At 35.5% G+C, this 18099-nt stretch overlaps 1 protein-coding gene across 2 annotated transcripts in view; it reads left to right on the top strand.

Moving 5' to 3' along the window:
- The first annotated feature begins 10843 nt into the window (after positions 1-10843).
- LOC147072035 (lamin-C-like) overlaps positions 10844-18099 on the top strand; it is a 34656-nt gene continuing 27400 nt past the window's right edge. For both annotated transcript variants that reach the window (XR_015070586.1, XM_085946564.1), the window contains exon 1: positions 10844-11370. Coding sequence is in view for 1 of the 2 variants with exons in the window: in XM_085946564.1 (XP_085802690.1) it covers positions 10934-11370 (437 nt within the window). In the remaining variant the exon portion in view is untranslated. The remainder of the gene's footprint in view (positions 11371-18099) is intronic.

The following is an 18099-nucleotide window of genomic DNA, read 5'->3' as shown; positions in this document are numbered from 1 at the left end:
GTCACGGAGCCGGCTACTTCCAACGGACCGATGGTTGTCTTTCCTGTGGCTGATCGCCGCGGATCCCCCCTGCAGGGAGAGGCCTCATCCTCGCCACGCGTCTCTGTCACCGTGGAGAGCTGCGACCCCCTCTTAGAAACCACTTGCTGAAATTTCTCATCCCCTGTTTGCGATCGCGCTCTGATTGGGAATCGGACAATCCTTTTGTAATCATAGCATTTTTTACATTATCATACAATATAGGAACTTAGGTAGCACTTTCAGACTTTTCGGCAGACAATACATTATTATAAACAGTGAAAATCGCCAATTTTAACAGAGGAAAATGTATTATTTTAATATTGCATCTGAACACTGTTCCCGACGAACGTGCCGATTATGGTGTTTGGAATGTCCGCCTGACATGATGCTTTCGGAGCAGTCTGCTCGAGTGAAAAGGAGTCAATATGCAAGTACGGGGATGGTGAAGAATTCTCTATCGAAGTGTTTATGGACTTTGTTTTTATATTACAATGGCAGTGTAGATTCAGATGCCGATGGTGAATTGAAAACGCCGTTTTCAAATTAAATGTGATTGTTGAAAATGTTTACGGAAAGACTGCGCGGCACATTTTCAAATGAGAGTTTCCAGTGCACCGCCTCCGCCTCACAAGAGAATACGTTTGGTAGTCTCTCCCATCGATTTGCCGCAGGCCCCTTTCATTAATATAGGAATGAATCTTATTCGATCGCGTTTCCTAATTTTGCATGACTGTTCGATTCTGCGTTCGATCGAGATTTCTATTAAAATTTTCCGTCTTCCGGTTGTGTTTCGATCGTTATCAGTCGATCGAATGATATGAATTATGATGAAAGTATATTCGAAACTAGTGTAACTTAATTTTTACTGATTCATTTCTCATACGAACCAAAGGAATGTTAGTTACTTGTAAATTTTTTATCAATGCGGAGAAGCGTTCATTTGTACTTATCCGATATATTTTATAACAGTGTCGTAACTTTCAGAGCGATATTGTTCTTTGAAGCGGCAACTTCTCGATTGAATGCGTAAGATTCAATTTTGTTACTGCATTTAATCCCTTGTTTTATATTATTGTAATTATAATTATTTTGCAGCAGACTGAAATTTAAGACTCTAAAAATGTTTTATATATAACAATAGAAGTAATATCTTGTCTCAGTTCATCTCTGTCAAAGTTTTATAAAATATTTATACATCTCCACCATAAACATTTCAGTATCCGCATTATTAATAATGTTAATGTAGGTACTCATTTTACCAACCTCTTTCCAGTTGACCTGTGATGTTGGTTCAAGCGAATATTCTTGAAGAACTGGTTCTGATTTGTCATGACATTAATTTTAAATACTTCTATTGTACAATATTGTGTACTTATGAACCTTTTATATCATTTTAATATCGTTAAAATCAACCTCAAAACTATAATATACAATCACAAAATAGCAAGGAAGGGTACTGATCTGGGATATGGTATTGTGATGTGTAAATCTATTAGGGAGTAAAGTAGGTCTGATGGATTTATAATCATTTTACGAAAAGAGAAAAGTATTTGCAGTTTTTACCATCCTGCTGAAAGTTGTCAACCAATTGATTCGAAAGACAAAAAAATGAACAAAATTAATCACAAGAGTATATTTATATATATTTACAAGAATATGCAGTAATGGTCAGACACATGATGCTTTTATATGTCACAACAATACAAAGTTATAGAAGAAGAATTATATGGCTGTTTAAACTGCAATATTAATAAAATAATGGATGGTGTTGTTTTTATAAAATTATTGGAATTTTGACTCAATGTTAAATTTTCATGTCATGTTTATATGAATATTTTAAAGTCTTTGTGATGTATTTCTTTGTTGCGAGTAGGTATATGCTTTGAGAATTTTAAAGATTGCTGGCCTTAAAATAAAACTTTTCAGGACATAGTCAGTTGTTTTGAATATCTGAAATTGATTTTGAGCCGTTCTTCTTTTAGAGATGTAACATTATAGTAACTTATTGATCTAGTTAATCTACCTACAATGTGCTATAATTTTGTGTTGTCATATAAATGATAACTGTGTCTGACACGTCTCATTCAGGCCTGGGCAGGATCTTACAAACCTAGTGTTGCAGTCTACATTTTTAAAACCAAAAGTCATATTGAAGTAGGTAATAATAATTACACCATATGAAATGTTTTTTTTTTTCTTAAAGGGATTATGAAAATTCATTAAGACGTCTACTACATAATTTTCCATTAATTTTGAATAGTTCAATATATAATTACAGATTAGTAAACTTGCACAAGATTTTCGGTAGTTGTCTATGAGGCAGAGATAATATTTGGATTCAATTATATTATTCATAATCAAAAATGTAGACTCATCCATAAGTAGAACCAAAAAACCATATTATGTAAATGTAATGAAACTAAGATTGTTGGGATCTGAATTATTCTACTTAAGAACTAGATTTATATGGTATTTATGCAGTATTTAAATATAAAAGCATCAATATATTCATAATGAATCATTTCAAATGCATGCAAAAAAATATTTTTATAATTTGAGGCTCCCAAAAGTTTTTTGAAGGTCCTCTCATGGATTGCAAAGGACATCTCGCCCAGGCCTGCTTTTATCGATACTCGTAGCTATATGAATACTAAATTTACTTTAGGTTTTAAAGTCAGTCTGAGCATAAATGAAAAAAAACATTTTAATATGTATAATTGCTACTGTTAATCATTGTTTGTTAATTTGAGTAAGCATATTTTAAAGAACAAATCATCCATGTTTCGAATACATTTTTTACACAAAGATAAACTTAGAGATGATTAAAAGCACAATAATTTTATTATTACTTGTGCAATTTTACAGTGGAGCGGTTTTTAGCTTTCATTTATACTAATGACTGAGATTTCTTTCCTTTGCACAATTCTTTTTGATTACTATATTATTATATTGCAATTCAACTAGGAATATTAAATGCAGTTTTCATAAAGTACACTTCTCTTCTCACGATATTCGTCTCTAGGACTTGAATGATAATGATGTAAATTATTGTGCCTTCAATCATCGGAATGAAAAAAAATAGTTGACTTAGTAGGCTCACGTTTTTAGTTTGTTTTTATACAAACTAGATATCTTGCGATTGGTATGATATAACAGGACTAAGTTTAAATTCTATTTGTCAAAAATAAATCTTTTTGTAAAATGTTATCAGTGCAATATCTTTCAGTAAATCTACTTTTATGAACAAAATTATTTCTTCAGTTATATTTGACATTCCAAATAAACAATCTGAAAATTTTCCTTAATGCTAAATCAAATATTTGATGAATTTTGTGTTTGTTTTTCTTTTTCTTTAGTAATGTACATAAACTAAATTTTAATTAGGTATAAGTTAAATCACATATTCATGGATTATAATTTGAACATTTTAATTTAATTAATCATGTTGCAAGTCTATCCTTTTTTGAATATATTTGTTATTATTAATTAAAAAGATCATTTACTTCAAATCCATTTTAGCAATTACGATAAGCAAAAAAAATCGTTCATGTATTATAAATAATGAGTTTTTGATTTATCTATTAAAAAACATACAATTTATAACATGTTTGTAAAAATACTTTTTTTTAAGGAAAATAGAATAAAATATCATAAATAAATTTAAATTTGGTGTTTCTTTTTATAATAATTTCATACCCAACCCATGAGTAATGTTTGAGAAAATATTTTTTTTGCAAGTGGTTGGTTGGTTATTGACAAAATAATGTCACGTCCATTCCGAAATGGGCCATAGAGACAGACCGCCTGTGTCATTATATTGTTATAGCCTTTTAACAATGATCGCTTACTTGTGCTTAAGTTCCGTAAGATTTTGCAAAAAGGGTACAACTTTCCATTGTATAATATGTAATTGTCCAAAAGCTTATGTAATCAATGTTTTCTAATTTTCATGAGATTGATATATAATTAAAAATCATATGAGTATTTTTCTTTCTTATCTTCTGGTATTCTGAGAATGGGTGATAGGTTCATAGCCTGAAATAACTGTCGATAGAAATAAAATAATATAGTTATATCAACAAAAAAAAAATTACAAAATGATTGCTAATTCACTTGCAAGCGTGAACGAAGTGAATGCTGATTAAATAATTATGGGGCATACCAGTGGATGTGGGACAACAGAAACTCTTCAAAAAGGCAAACTTGCAACGCAACATGAAAACGTATTCAATGAAAGACTGTTTAAGAAGGATACATTAAAATGAATATATTGAACATACATAACTTGAAAATACCTCAGACAGTGGCGCACCCAGGATTTATTATTGGGGGGGGCCCAAGGAGGAAAATGTAAATTAGTCCCATAGGCTCTTTTTCTTCTTCATTTAAATATTTTTAGATATTTTAATACACGGCGGCGATATATTTGTACAGTTTCTCCTAGTTTTTATTAAATTGGAGGCATAGTTGTGGTAACCGTTGAGCGTGTCATCAGCGACTGGCGGATTGGAAGTGAACAGCGACCATGCTGGACATGTGTACCTAGTATGCTAAAAGATTACTTAAATAATATCGGCTGTGCTACCCGCTTGGTCTAGAGCAGTGTTTCCCAAAGTGTGGTACGCGTACCCCCTGCGGTACGGGAAGAGTTTGGTGGGGGTGTGCGCTGCACCGGGTTATGGCTACGCCTGGTGCAACAAGCATTAATACAATATCCATGCTAGAAGGTTTATCGCATGCGGAAGAAGAGCAATTGTTGGAATTATTAACTTCAGACGGATTCTTGCAAAATAAATATAAGGAGTGTACTTAAACATCATTTAGGTTGCAAATGCAATATGTGTATCCAGTTTTAACAGAGACATTCCTGAAATACATATTGCCTTTTCCAACTTCATATCTATGTGAAGTTGCTTTTTCAGCATTTGTAGACATTACGTAAAAAAGGAACAGTCTTTCGGGTGTGAAACCGGACCTCAGATTAAAATTGATTACCAATGAATGTTATTTTTTATAATATAACTTTGATTTATATTTTATTATGAATGAATTTTATTCGTCGTTTATTATTATTTTGTTTATGTACTACAAAAGAATCTTGATTGTTATTAAAGTACTTATATGCATTTTTCTCAGTGTTACGAAAATTATAGAAGGGGTACACAGATGTCGAAAGCTTGGGGAACACTGGTCTAGAGAGCTACAATATTTATGCCGAATTTCACCGAAAAAAATGTTTTTTTGATTTACACCACCACCGTAGTGGGTGTAGTCGTTCTTTTCGACGAATGTTTGTCGTAGATTTTTGGTTTTTCAATATTGAGGTTTCAACATATTAATCGAAAATGGACAAAAAAGTATTATTGCATTTAAATTATACACAACCTACTCAATACAACACAGCCTAATATCTCGCTTATCGGTCTTTTGTCTATTGCACTCGGTGTACCTACACCATGGCCCCCACATCCTGAAACGGGCCCTCAGGCTAGGGCAGTGGTCGGCAAACTGCGGCTCTTTGGCCCCTTGAGTGCGGCTCTGCCACAGATGCTCTCTGCCATATTTGACATGGCTACAAAGAAGAAGCAAAGAAAATGGAAGAGGATAACCGTAAATGTAATGTTGAATAGACCGAGACTTCGCGTTTATTCAAAACTTAAATGGCTTACCGACCTGTATTTATGTCTCGGGAAAAATTGGCGCATTGAAATTTAGAAAGATACAACTAAAAACTCGTAATTTTGCGCTAAATATTCTGTCGATGATGCAAGGAAGAAAGCAGCTGAGGAGAAGAGTCAAGAAAAATAAAGTTCTGTATTTAATTTCGACCATGTCCGATCCTGATAAGATCATATGGGCCTCCACAGAGTGGAGGTTTGTATTGACAGATTTTGTTTTTTACGAGAAATGGATGTCAGCCACTTGCTCAACCTATTAGGTCCATACCCTGACACACACAAATTGAAAAACAATTTTTGTACTTGCCAGACCCAGGATTCGAACCTGGGACCCACGGCTTTGTAGTCCAACGCTTATGCCGCGCGGCCACAATTAGGTACTGAATAAAATCTGTCAACAATGTTAATATTGCAAGTTTTGTGGTTAGTAAAAAGATTTCCAAGAGAGGAGATCAAGGGTAACCCAAACTTTACAAGGAGATGCAAGGCCATTATTCACATTGAGTTTGTCACATTGTCATGATTCCATTTTATGGATACCTGACTTACAATTTAATTTTTATTAATAAATAAGATCATTATTACGTATGATATTCAGTTTTTTTCAGTGTACCTACCTATAATTTAATTAGGACTTAAAACTTTAACTAAAGTAAATTAGCAGTTTACCTACTTACTACCTACGTATATAATTTAAGTTTAAGAATTTTGCCTCTCAAAAGAAATCTCAATCGTTGTACTGTTGATATTTGGCTCTATTGACTAATGAGTTTGTCGACCACTGGGTTAGGGTATTTGACGGGGCCCCTATCCACCGCTTAGATTAAAGGCAGTGTGAAATACTACATTAACGTTTTTCAAATTGTGTTTTAGTTCAAATTGAGGGTACTTATACATTGAATTATTGGCGATTTTCAATACATCTACTTTAATAATGGAGCTGTCGAGTATCGACACATAATAATCAGAAAATATATTGGTCCATTATATAAATTAAAATGTTCATAGACCTGAAGTATAATAGCGCCGCAGGCAACTTTTTTTTACTATTAAGGATAATTTATGATGTGTGTTTATCTCACTTATCTGGTCAACCCGACACGCCGGGCCCCCAGGTTAGAGCCCTGTCAACCCTCCCCAGCCATGACCTATACCACTCCGGAATTCGGGTGGACACCGAGAATTTCATTAGGGAACGGGTTTCTAAAAAAACCTGACATTGGTGTTTCGAAATTTTTGTGTTAGAAATTAAAATCTAAGAAATTTTACTAAAAAAGATGCTGGAGAATTACAAATCATTTTTTGCCGTGTTGTTTGTCTAAGACTCTAAGACCAAGGTATAGTTTATTGGCTTTCGATTTCAATGTGTAAAATCATTCTGATGATTTTCATATTTTGGGGGGGGCCAAGGCCCCCTGGCCCCCCCCCTGGGTGCGCTACTGACCTCAGATACCTATATAACCACTTGAAAAAAATATGACGCCTGACTGGATTTGAACCTGTATATCCACTTGAATTGTGCCTATATGCTTGTAGGACCTACTAGTTTAAATTATCATAATTAAGTAGGAGGCCTGTAGCTTAATTGGTTAAAGCATATTGGCGCGATATCAGTGGATATACATACAGGTTCAAATCCGGTCAGGTATCATATTTTTTCAAATGTGATTTCTAGTGGGTATCTGAGGTGTTTTCAAGTCATGTATGTTCAATATATGGAATGTTACATTCTCAAATCTTGTGAATTAATGAATAAAAGAAATGGTTTATTAAAATAAATATAGTTTGTAACAATACTCTAAATTTTTTAATAAGAAAAAATATATATATTCTTTATGTGTTATAAAGAAACAGGCCACAAAGCCCAGTGACAGTAGTGTATTTAGTAATCGAAGAGAAACAATCGCAAACACCCAGGCTTTGAGAAAATCTCAAATATATTGTGACCGCACCGGGATCGAACCTGGAACTCCCAGATGAAAGGCCAGCGCCTTACGCATTACACCACGAGAGCCTTCATCATACACATTAGTTGTGGAATTAGAGAAGAGAAAGGAATCAATATTGGAGCTGTGCAATCTAATTATATTTTTCTTATTGATGACATGAAGAAAAATGAAATCATTGGTATGGATGATATTGAACACATCAATAATTATTATGAAATGCAGGTTTTGGCGCAATTTTTCGGTAAGTAATTAAAATATGTATTTTTCAATGGTATGCTGAATAGCTAAATTCGCCTCTGCGCATTAATATTCGCTGGCTAGCGATGTGATTAATTATTGTAATAAATTACAATTCAATGAACATCCGTGATCTTTTCGAGAGGCTAATGAACACAAAGAACCTGGAATCGGGGAGGATATAATTTGAAACCAATGAAAAATCACCATTTTTAAAAATCCATGATACAAATTAACATCTGCAATTTGGTAGGTACTTGTGTATCAGAAGTTCTATTATTGTTATCTATCATACATTTTCATTGCATCTAGGTACAGACCTACACACTTATCTAAAGAATGGATGGGGACCCACAGTCTAAGTTTCAGTAGTTGACCAGGGTGGTCAACTACTAGATAAATTAAAATTATATCACTTAGTTTTGAACAATTGTTACATTCATAAGTGTGGAACGATGATTATTTATTAATTAGAAGTGTCCAGGGTGGTTCTATCCAGTAGATGACCTAGGGGTCAACTTTTTTTTGTATTTTTTCAACAACGGGTTGTGTATTTTTTCTTCGAAAAACAAAAATTACTTGAATTATAGCCCTGAATATATAGCAACTGAATGAAGCAGACCAACAATAGCCGACAACTTAGGAGAAATAGTGACGCGATAAAAAAAATGCAGGGCATCACGGAGGATTTACTTTGGTCATTATAACGTACCCATATAATTAATAATGTTAACATTAATTTTGCCGCAAATTGATTATCAGCCTACCTCACCATACTTTTATTTATATAACCTGCCCGCTTCACCATACTTTCATATAACCTACCGCCCCTAGTGGAAAAAAAGGAAACAAGACAGTGTACCAGCAGGTAAATGCCGATGATAAAGAATGCATAACCGTCATAGTAACAGGGAGTGTCGGTGGGGCTGTCACACCAACGACAGTCCTCTACAAAAACAATAAACCTGATCAAGATGACAAGTCACTGTTCGCACTGTGGCGAAAAGTAAAAAATGAGCTGGAAAATATCAGTCCACCTGAGCCGGTCAGACTCATCGATGAGGCATTGCAAAAAGAGGAATCCGATGATATGATGTCTTTGGCCGCCTGGAATACTATGAATTGTTATGATGTTTCATCTCCAATTGCTAGAGCACCTGTGGCTGGTCTAACGACTTGTGATGATGAATTGTCTCCAATCGCCAGTGCACCTGAGGCTGGTATAAGGATTTGTAATGATACTTCGTCTCCAATCGCCAGTGAACTCGTGGCTGGTCCATCAAATGTTCGTAGTCCATCTTCCCCGGTGATGGGGAAGAAAAATTCAAGAAGAAGGCGAAAAAGGAAAAAACCCCCACCATTGTTTCCGGGAAACTGTGCCAGGAGTATATCCTAAACAAAAAGAGGAAGAAAGAAGAAATGGAACGGTTGAAAAGAGAACGAGGTGCAGAGAGGCAAAGAAAGAAAAAACTGAATGAGCAAGCAAAGGAAGAAAAAAAATGGGGAAATTGAAAGCAGTCAAAAAGAAAATGCGAGTCTTCTAACCCAAGTGTTGACATTTCAGACTCAGCGGAGAGTGAATGGCATGAGTCTAGTGATGAAAGCTTTAAGCCTAAAACTCGATGGTTGCCCGTTATGAAAGTCATTAATGAACATCATAATATAGGTAATACTTCCCGGGGAAAATCGTCCATATTTCTAAAGTAAAAGCTACTATTTCATCGATGCAAAAGAGCGGGAGACTATGGAAATGGCCAGAGCGACCCGATGTACTTAGCTATAAATGGATGGCGGTAGTATCCCACATAAATGACCCAACACAAGTAAGCAAAACTCGTAATGTTTATTCAGTTCCGGAATTGGACTTTATTTGGAATATCTATGGATTTTTATGTAAAGTTTTATTTAGGTAAGTACTGAGCCGATGCGTTACTATGTAGTATGTATGTACTTAGTTGCTAAAATAAATATATTTTTGTATTTTTACTTTGATGAAGTAACTAATTTTGGACCTTTGTTACCCGAACAAAGCTGATGATTGGCTGTCAAACAAAATCCTCTCCTATGTAACTTGTTCGTGAACCGTCCATTGCTACCAAGTTGATTCAAGTAGCTATGGGTTAGAGTGGTCTGACAGGAAGCCCTGAAGCAACTCTGATGACAGATTAGCCATGAAGCCTCCTGATTAGACATGGCAACTACTAAAAAATATAGTGGTCAACTACTGAAAACTATAGTGGTCAACTACTGAAAACTATAGTGGTCAACTACTGGAACTTTCAATTTTTTCGATGGTCAACTACTGAAACAGCAACATGGTTTTGAAAAATTAAACACAATTTTTTTGTAACAGACCCTTTCTTAATTTTTGTCTTCTCATATTAATTAAGACATTTGATCCATTATGAGTAGACTTGCTTTGCCAACATACGGTCTAATGCTAAACGTTAATCATTTTTTTTCTTAAGTGATCAACTACTGGTACGTTTACCTTACCTAGGTAGTAAGACCTTGTTTATTTATATTTTTTTTTTCATTTTTGAATTAGTACATTTTTTACTATTTAAAAGGTGTTTGTATTATTTAATGAGATAAAGGGGGAGGCACCAAGATTAGATTTTCAACTTTCTAACATAAAGTTTGGAAACCACTGGATTAGGGTATGTACCTAGGGCCTAGAGGCTATTGATTTTGAAAAGGCCGCGGAACATAATCAAAAATAATATCCGCTTCTTTCACTCAATATATTTTTAGCTTTTCATATTAAATTTATTTCCAAAGACTCAATTTTGCTGAAACGGAATTTAGGGGTTATTAAGTATCTAGGTAGGTAGGTAAAAAATAAAATTGTCATTAAATTATTTTATTGTCTATGGTCAAAGAGGAGTGGCGCTATGATGTCACAAGTCACGTGATCTAAAAATTGAGCAAGCGCATTGGTTCAAAACTTGGCATTTTACAATATTCAACGCGTTCCGGTGGCGTGGGTACGTTTGGTCAGTGAAGTGTTGTTTTATTTACTAGTGTTCTTTGAAATTTGTGCTAAAAATGGCTTCGAAGAGTAAGAAAACGGTTGTGACATCTTCAAGCAGTATTAATATTTCTTCCATTCCAACACCTCCGTTAAGTAGCACTCCTAGACCTGGAAGTCGCCCGGCAAGCTCAGCCGGCGGCCGGTCTAGCAGCCCCATGAGCCCGACTCGCCAAAGCCGCCAGCAGGAGAAAGCCGATTTACAAAACTTAAATGACAGACTCGCCGCCTACATTGACCGGGTTCGTCACCTGGAGGGTGAGAACTCCCGGCTGACGAGAGAGGTCCAAACCACTCATGAAACGGTCACCCGCGAAGTTTCAAATATCAAGGGCATGTATGAGCATGAACTGGCGGACGCTCGTAAACTTCTTGATGAAACTGCTCGAGATAAGGCAAAGTTAGAAATTGACCTGAAACGTCTCAGCGAAGAGAACGATGACTTACGTAAACGGTGAGAAAACACCTATATTGTTATTGTTTTCTAGGTATATTATGTTTATTTTATAAGACTCATGGTAGGTATGTCTCCGCAAGATATTCGCGGGATAGATAACATCAACACTACTTGCTTTCTAGGTAATCAAAGGTGCGGTGTCGTTTCGTATATATTTGTAATGACCGGTCTTATTAATGCTATGAGATGTACATTGGTACTTATTTTGTTGATTGATATTAAATACAACAGTCTATCGTATTCTCGTTTCGTCACGTATCGTTTCGGCTACCCACAATAATTCATACCTACCTATTTATTGGGGTCTATTTGGAAGTAAGTTGTGAACTGTATTATACACATAATATGATATTATTATTTTTTTATAATTATTAATGTAATGCCATGGGAACTGTTTTAGGTTAATTGATGGACGGGTTAGTAATATTGAATTCTACTATAATTATTTAATCTATTTATTTATGGTGTTTGTAACCCATTCAATCTATGATTATTATTAGCACAGAATATTCAAAAGCAATATTGACATGTTTCCTTTTATATTTATCAACTTTGGTACGCGTCGTTTACGGCACATTTTAACGTTTTTCTATAACGACGAGTCTCTTTTTTAGCAGTCTATTGAAAGTTTTCTCTTCAGAACAAATACCTACGATGTAATTTTCAAAGCGACCTTTTCACCATTCCGTCTGACACATCAAAGATACGGCAGGCACACCACTTGTGATCTTTTGAAATCTAAAAACCTAACATAGCCTACGAAAATGTTTCATTTACCGTACCTATAATATACTATTTACATGATATTATTAGTACAAAATATGTACTATAATACAGCAAGGTTCGCTATAATGTGCTATTCCTAACCTCAAATCGGCGAAAGGTCGACCGACAATAGCTCCACACGACCTCGATAGTTTTGTCATCCAAACAGTGACATCATACCCTGAAAATAACTTCTGACGTGCCTGAAGGCTGTTAAATAGGTTTTATGTCGGTCGCCGCTGTTTAGTATATATTTTCGATCAATAATGGAATAGGGAAATAATGTTAGGTATTTGCCTACTTATGTGGCTCTAGCGTCGTATCATTCGGTACCAATTCATAGTAGGTATTGACTATTTATAATGCAGAAATAGCAAATTTTCTCAAAATTAAAATCATGACCGAATACGCCAAATTAAAATATAATACATAACTAATAATAATGTGTGCTGTATATTTTATTACAATGCATTTAATCTATAGGACGAGCAAGATTGAAGATTCAACAGGCTAATTTACAGGACAATAACGAGAGTAGAAGATATTTCTCTAAGCTAAACTCTTACTTTCGGCAACTACCCACAGTAAACACTACGTTAATATTTTATTATACATCGCCAGCTGTCAAAATATAATAACATGTCGGGAGCACCTGCCTGTCATTTTGACACTGCTTGACAGAAGCATGGCTATGGCCGCTATGGGCATGGCGTAGCCAAAAACTTTGAGTGTTGATTTGTAGCGGTCGCTAAACAATCACTGATCTCTTGAGGTTCAATAATAATTATTCCATCCATGGTATCCATAAAGGCATCTAGAAAAAAAAAATATTCCATGGTGATCATCAGGTAAAACATAATAAGTACAGCACATTGGCTAAAGAATACAGTCATGAATTTGCGTCGCTGCAGGCTGCTTTCTGTCTCATTTTACCATATATGAATTAAGGCTGAAGTTTTCACAGATTATAAATCCATGGCTATTATTATTTTTGCAAATTTAATTTTGAATACCTAGGTAGTTTACTGAAATCTCAACAGGACTATTTTTTATTATAAATAAATACATATATGTACCTACCTACTATTTGAATAAGTGTAAGTATTTCCGTTGAATTTATAATTACCTAGTTATTTCCATATCGAGGTACAATTTTATTCATAAAAATGTGTTATCTTTCTAGAATAGCTATGCGTCATAAACTAAAATAATATTTCACTTCAGACGATTAAAATATCGTGTTCTAGGTTTTTTATCTCTATTTGAGGGCCCCCTGAAAGGTCAAAAAAAAGATATGAATTATTGTGAAATACCGACCCACCTATCATTTTTCGCAGTTTTGTCGTTCACAATTTTATTGTGTATTTAATTTCTACTCAGAGTTGGTCTTTTATAAATAAATAAGAATCTGCAATCTGAATCATAGTATTAACAGACACATGGGTACAAATAATAAGCTCATAGCTAGTAATACCTAGTAGACATGTGTACATATTATTATTATGTGCGTGGGGGTAATATTCTTGTCGGTTTACGATAATTGCAGGTTCCATTCCGAATAGAATACCCTACTCGAAACTGTAGTTACCATTGTTGGGTATCAATCTTTTTCTTGCCAACCCATTTCCAAAAGCCAAAAGTTTCGTTGGTAAATAAAATCATCAACTTATTAAGTGTAATGATTGTTATTTGGATATCATTGCCGTTAGATATCCGTTCACCCACCGACATTCCGCCGGAGTGAATATATCTACTTTATATTTGATTTTTGAGATAATTGGCATAATGTTGTGTCAATACAGCTTTGACCAATCTCCAACATAGTATACAATGGGGTTTCAATGCACTGATAATATATAAAAAAGTTACCATAAGTACCTACTGCCACCCCCTTTTAATGATAGGAAACCATTTCGAAGCCATTAACCTAAGCTCAGTAACCATAGAGGATCGTAAAACCGATTCGCCACACATTTTGGGTAACTGTTCATTATCCCATCGAACAAAGTGTCTTATTTTAGTATCTGGCTTCCAGCCGCGGGATCAAAGAGGCGTTTTTTTTTAATCAATGCTCTTCCCCTGTGTACGTTGTATTCGCCCGAAGTGAGAGGGCGGTTTGTTACGACACACAAAGAGCAAACAAATATATGGATACATTTATGGTAATTGCGACACAAGACAATCAACAATGGCGAGGGAGATGTAGGTATTTGCTTCCCATATTTCAGTAATATGTAATTGATGTTATTAGTTTGCCGCACGCACACAACTTCTTCACCTCAGGGTCTCACTACATTTTGTATTTTATTTTACGCTGATAAGCATTATCTTTACTAGGTGACCTTCACGATGGCTCGCCTGTTTTTATTCGGGTTCATTTCCATTCCAACGCGTATAACATGGGTAGTAAATTGTGAGGCAGGACTGAGTCACTCCCGATATCGCAAGGAAACCGACTCCGTACTGTCGGGATTAGTTTCGTATCCACAACACATGCATGCCTTCAATGGGATGAAGTGTCTCTGGTTCGGTAGCGATAAAGCATTCCCAAAACATGTCATTAGGCGCGGGGTCACGGTCTTACTAGGTGTGATCGAGAGTGCATTGAAACAGTGCGCACGTGATTTTCCCAACTAATTCTGGAAGCATACTATATTTAACATAATATAGGTATTAACCTACACAAAAAAAATATCTATACGAACTTATCATTAATATGGCGGCATAATGCGCCAACCACACAATATACAGCATCGTGTAGTATATGTCATCACGAGTATCTTGAAGACAAAATTACATATGTGTCACTAGTATGAAAATGAATACATATTTGTTAATATCGGAATTATACCTAATTGACCCACGAATAAATTATGTAGGTAAATTAGTATGTTAATTAGTATATGTGGCTATCTCCAAATCATTATTTTCACTCGTGTCGGACCATTATAATAAACCAATCATTTTGACTTAAATTATTTTTATTAAATGAAAGCTCACCGCCCGGAATGCAATGGACGTGACTTCAAGTTTGATTCGGTATACCTATTTTCTAGGATTTCATTGTATTGTATTTTTTCTTCGCTGTACAATCTAATGTGGAATGTAGCTTCCTGGTGAACATATTGTTATTAGCCACTTGCATAATTCTCTACCAATTGATTCGAAACACATATTGAAATAATAACACGCGGATTTGCCAAACCCAGGATTCGAACCCGAGACGAGACCGTCACCGCTCGGCCATCGCGGTAGTTATGTACTTACCTATGTTATGTTTAAAAGTAGATTGAATATGTATGCGTAATAATTATTGCGTTTCCTGTATCTGTCTATTATTGTTTTTCAAATAAATGGGTCAAAATCGTACTCGGTCGATCGCATAATATCCCGAAATAGCCACAGATTTCGTATGTTGTGAGAAAATGCTGCAGCGGTCTTTCTTTTCTCGTCTCACAGAAAGAGCTTCCAAACATTAATTTTATTCTGGTATTTCCGCGAATAATTTCTCATATTATCATTTATTCAATTTATTGATGTAGTGTGGTACCTACACGTGCCGCCGGTTTATTAAATTCCCTATGTCCTCTCGATTACCATGGGCTTACTATTACTAATTATTTTACATTAAGTAATAATAAAAGATTGTTTTCACTTGACACCGCAATTTTTTTAAACGCAACAAAATTGGCCTTCGTGGCGACCAGCTCGGACGGCTCGATGGGCCCAACAGCTGGTTGGACCGACTTGACCGTCTCTTCCCTTTCGAACCACATTCTCGGATATTGACAGAGGGTGTGGTTTGGATCCTGTAGTTCTCCACCACATGGACATATTGGTCGGGTGACGCTCCGGGAGGCTTGGTAGCGAATCCATCTTGGTTAGTCAAGAATTGACGCAGCATGTGCCCTTGGTGGAGGCATTCCACTTTCGTTTTCGATGTTGCACCCAGCGTCGTTTAACATATTGGCCGCTTCCTCATTTACTGCAAATATTGAAGTTAAGCCCTACCAAACCACATCCACCTCGCACCCCACCCGGTCTTATTTGGGCGTATCACGGAACCCCACTGGTGTGAAGCATCATTTTTATGACTGGGAATGTCTCAGGAGCAGTTACCCAAGACTGAGCTCGCCATGCACTCAAATGTGGAAACATTGAATTTAAAGTCCCTCCACCAAACCCGCCCCGTACCACCCTCGGTCATAATCGAGAGTATCACGGGACCCGTCAATTGGTGATGTGAAGCATCTAAGAATTGGCCTGGGAGTGTCCTGGGAGAAGATGCCCAAGACTTTGATTGCTACGCTCAAAGTGAGCTCTGACCGAGTTTACTGAGTTTACTCTAATGCAAAGTGCCAGTGAGAGAAAAAGCACATGGAAATTACTAAAAAGAAAATGAAGCTACTTGTTTATTAAATTAAAGAACGAAGCTAATCATACAGGCAGCAAAATTTATGTGAAGAGATCTTCACGCCCGTAGTAAGACGCCGCAAATTTTTTGAAAGCAATAATTGCTTTCAATGTGGAAACAGGTTACCACATTGTATTCGAAGTTACGCAATAACTAACACTACCATCAGAACTTGTCATTTCGCACAGTCGACTGACTATGGACGGCCTCGATTATGTTGCACCGATTAATCAACATTTTTAATTCTTGGCACGGGATTCCTCAACTATATCCCATATTAAATCATAGTTAGCTTCATCACACACAATAAATAAAAATGAAACATAATTGAAATAAAATAAAACAAGGCATGACGATGACGATGGTAGAATCCAAAAATTCTAAACGAGTCTGGCGTTGGTTGCGTGCTGTCCTCGATTTATATCGGCCTTGTGTTCCAAATAACGATTTTCTTCTAGGATGTTTTTCTTTTCGGTTTAGAAATTAATCGCACTGTTTACCCTCAATATGAGAAGCGGCGTAAATTTCTTTATTAACCTGCATGTCCTACAATCTACATGATCAACGGGTAGGTACAAATTATAATATGACAAATACATATTGGACTCTAATTAGATTATATTATGAATATTCTAATATTAGAGTATGCATAATAATATAATGCACGTGTCATATAAATATAAACATTTCGAAGTACGGAATTCTTATAATGTTTTCCACATGTATTATGAAATGGGTAAATGAAAAGAGGTGGCCACTGCAGTGCGACATTTTGATGAAAAAATCAAAACCCCAACCAAAAGAACCATCGACATAGAAAATTTATTTATTAACACTAAATAATTTTAGTTGAATTATTCGGTGAATCATACTTTTTTAGATTACTGAAATTTAATTTAAGCAATCAATTTGTATTGTACAGTTCAACCAACTCTATAATGTTGGTAACATCGGTATTACGTATATTTTCGCTGTTGTACCAACATACGAAACTAAATGTCATAATTAATATCTCGGGGTTCTATAGAAAATTGAAGGTACCTTTTGAAATAAAACCAGAGGGTTGGAGAGGACCCTTTTTTGAGTTGCTCCGCTCCGGGACTTTATACTTGCTCCAGCTCCGCTCCGGGTAAAAAGTTTTAATATGTATTTTATGCATACCAAAGTTAATTTTTTTTAAATTAATTAGTTATGAAATAAGGTCTATTTTATATGAATCACAGTTTATCAAATAAATGTTCTTTTCATTAAATTATAAACTAAATTTCGGCAGCAAATCGTCTTTTATTATCTACCTCTTCTGTCAAAAAAGTGAGGCTATTTATCACTCGGCAATGTTACCGAATTTCAAATAATTCCAGTGTTGCTGTGTCAAATGTAATATTTTCATTGGATTTTAGGACGAAAACTTAATAACGAAAAATAACATACGGAGCTGTGGAGCACTGCACATTTTCGGTGCTCCGGGTAAAACCCCATTGCTCCACTGCTCCGTGCTCCTGCTCCGAGCTCCGCTCCAACGCTCTGAATAAAACAGTATAATTTGT

Source organism: Rhyacophila brunnea, unplaced genomic scaffold, assembly GCF_057557595.1.
Source record: "Rhyacophila brunnea isolate RB1 unplaced genomic scaffold, BYU_Rbru_1.0 scaffold_2, whole genome shotgun sequence".
NCBI classification, from domain to species: domain Eukaryota; kingdom Metazoa; phylum Arthropoda; class Insecta; order Trichoptera; family Rhyacophilidae; genus Rhyacophila; species Rhyacophila brunnea.
Note: the sequence above shows the minus strand (reverse complement) of the source record. Positions and strands in the feature narration are given on the sequence as shown.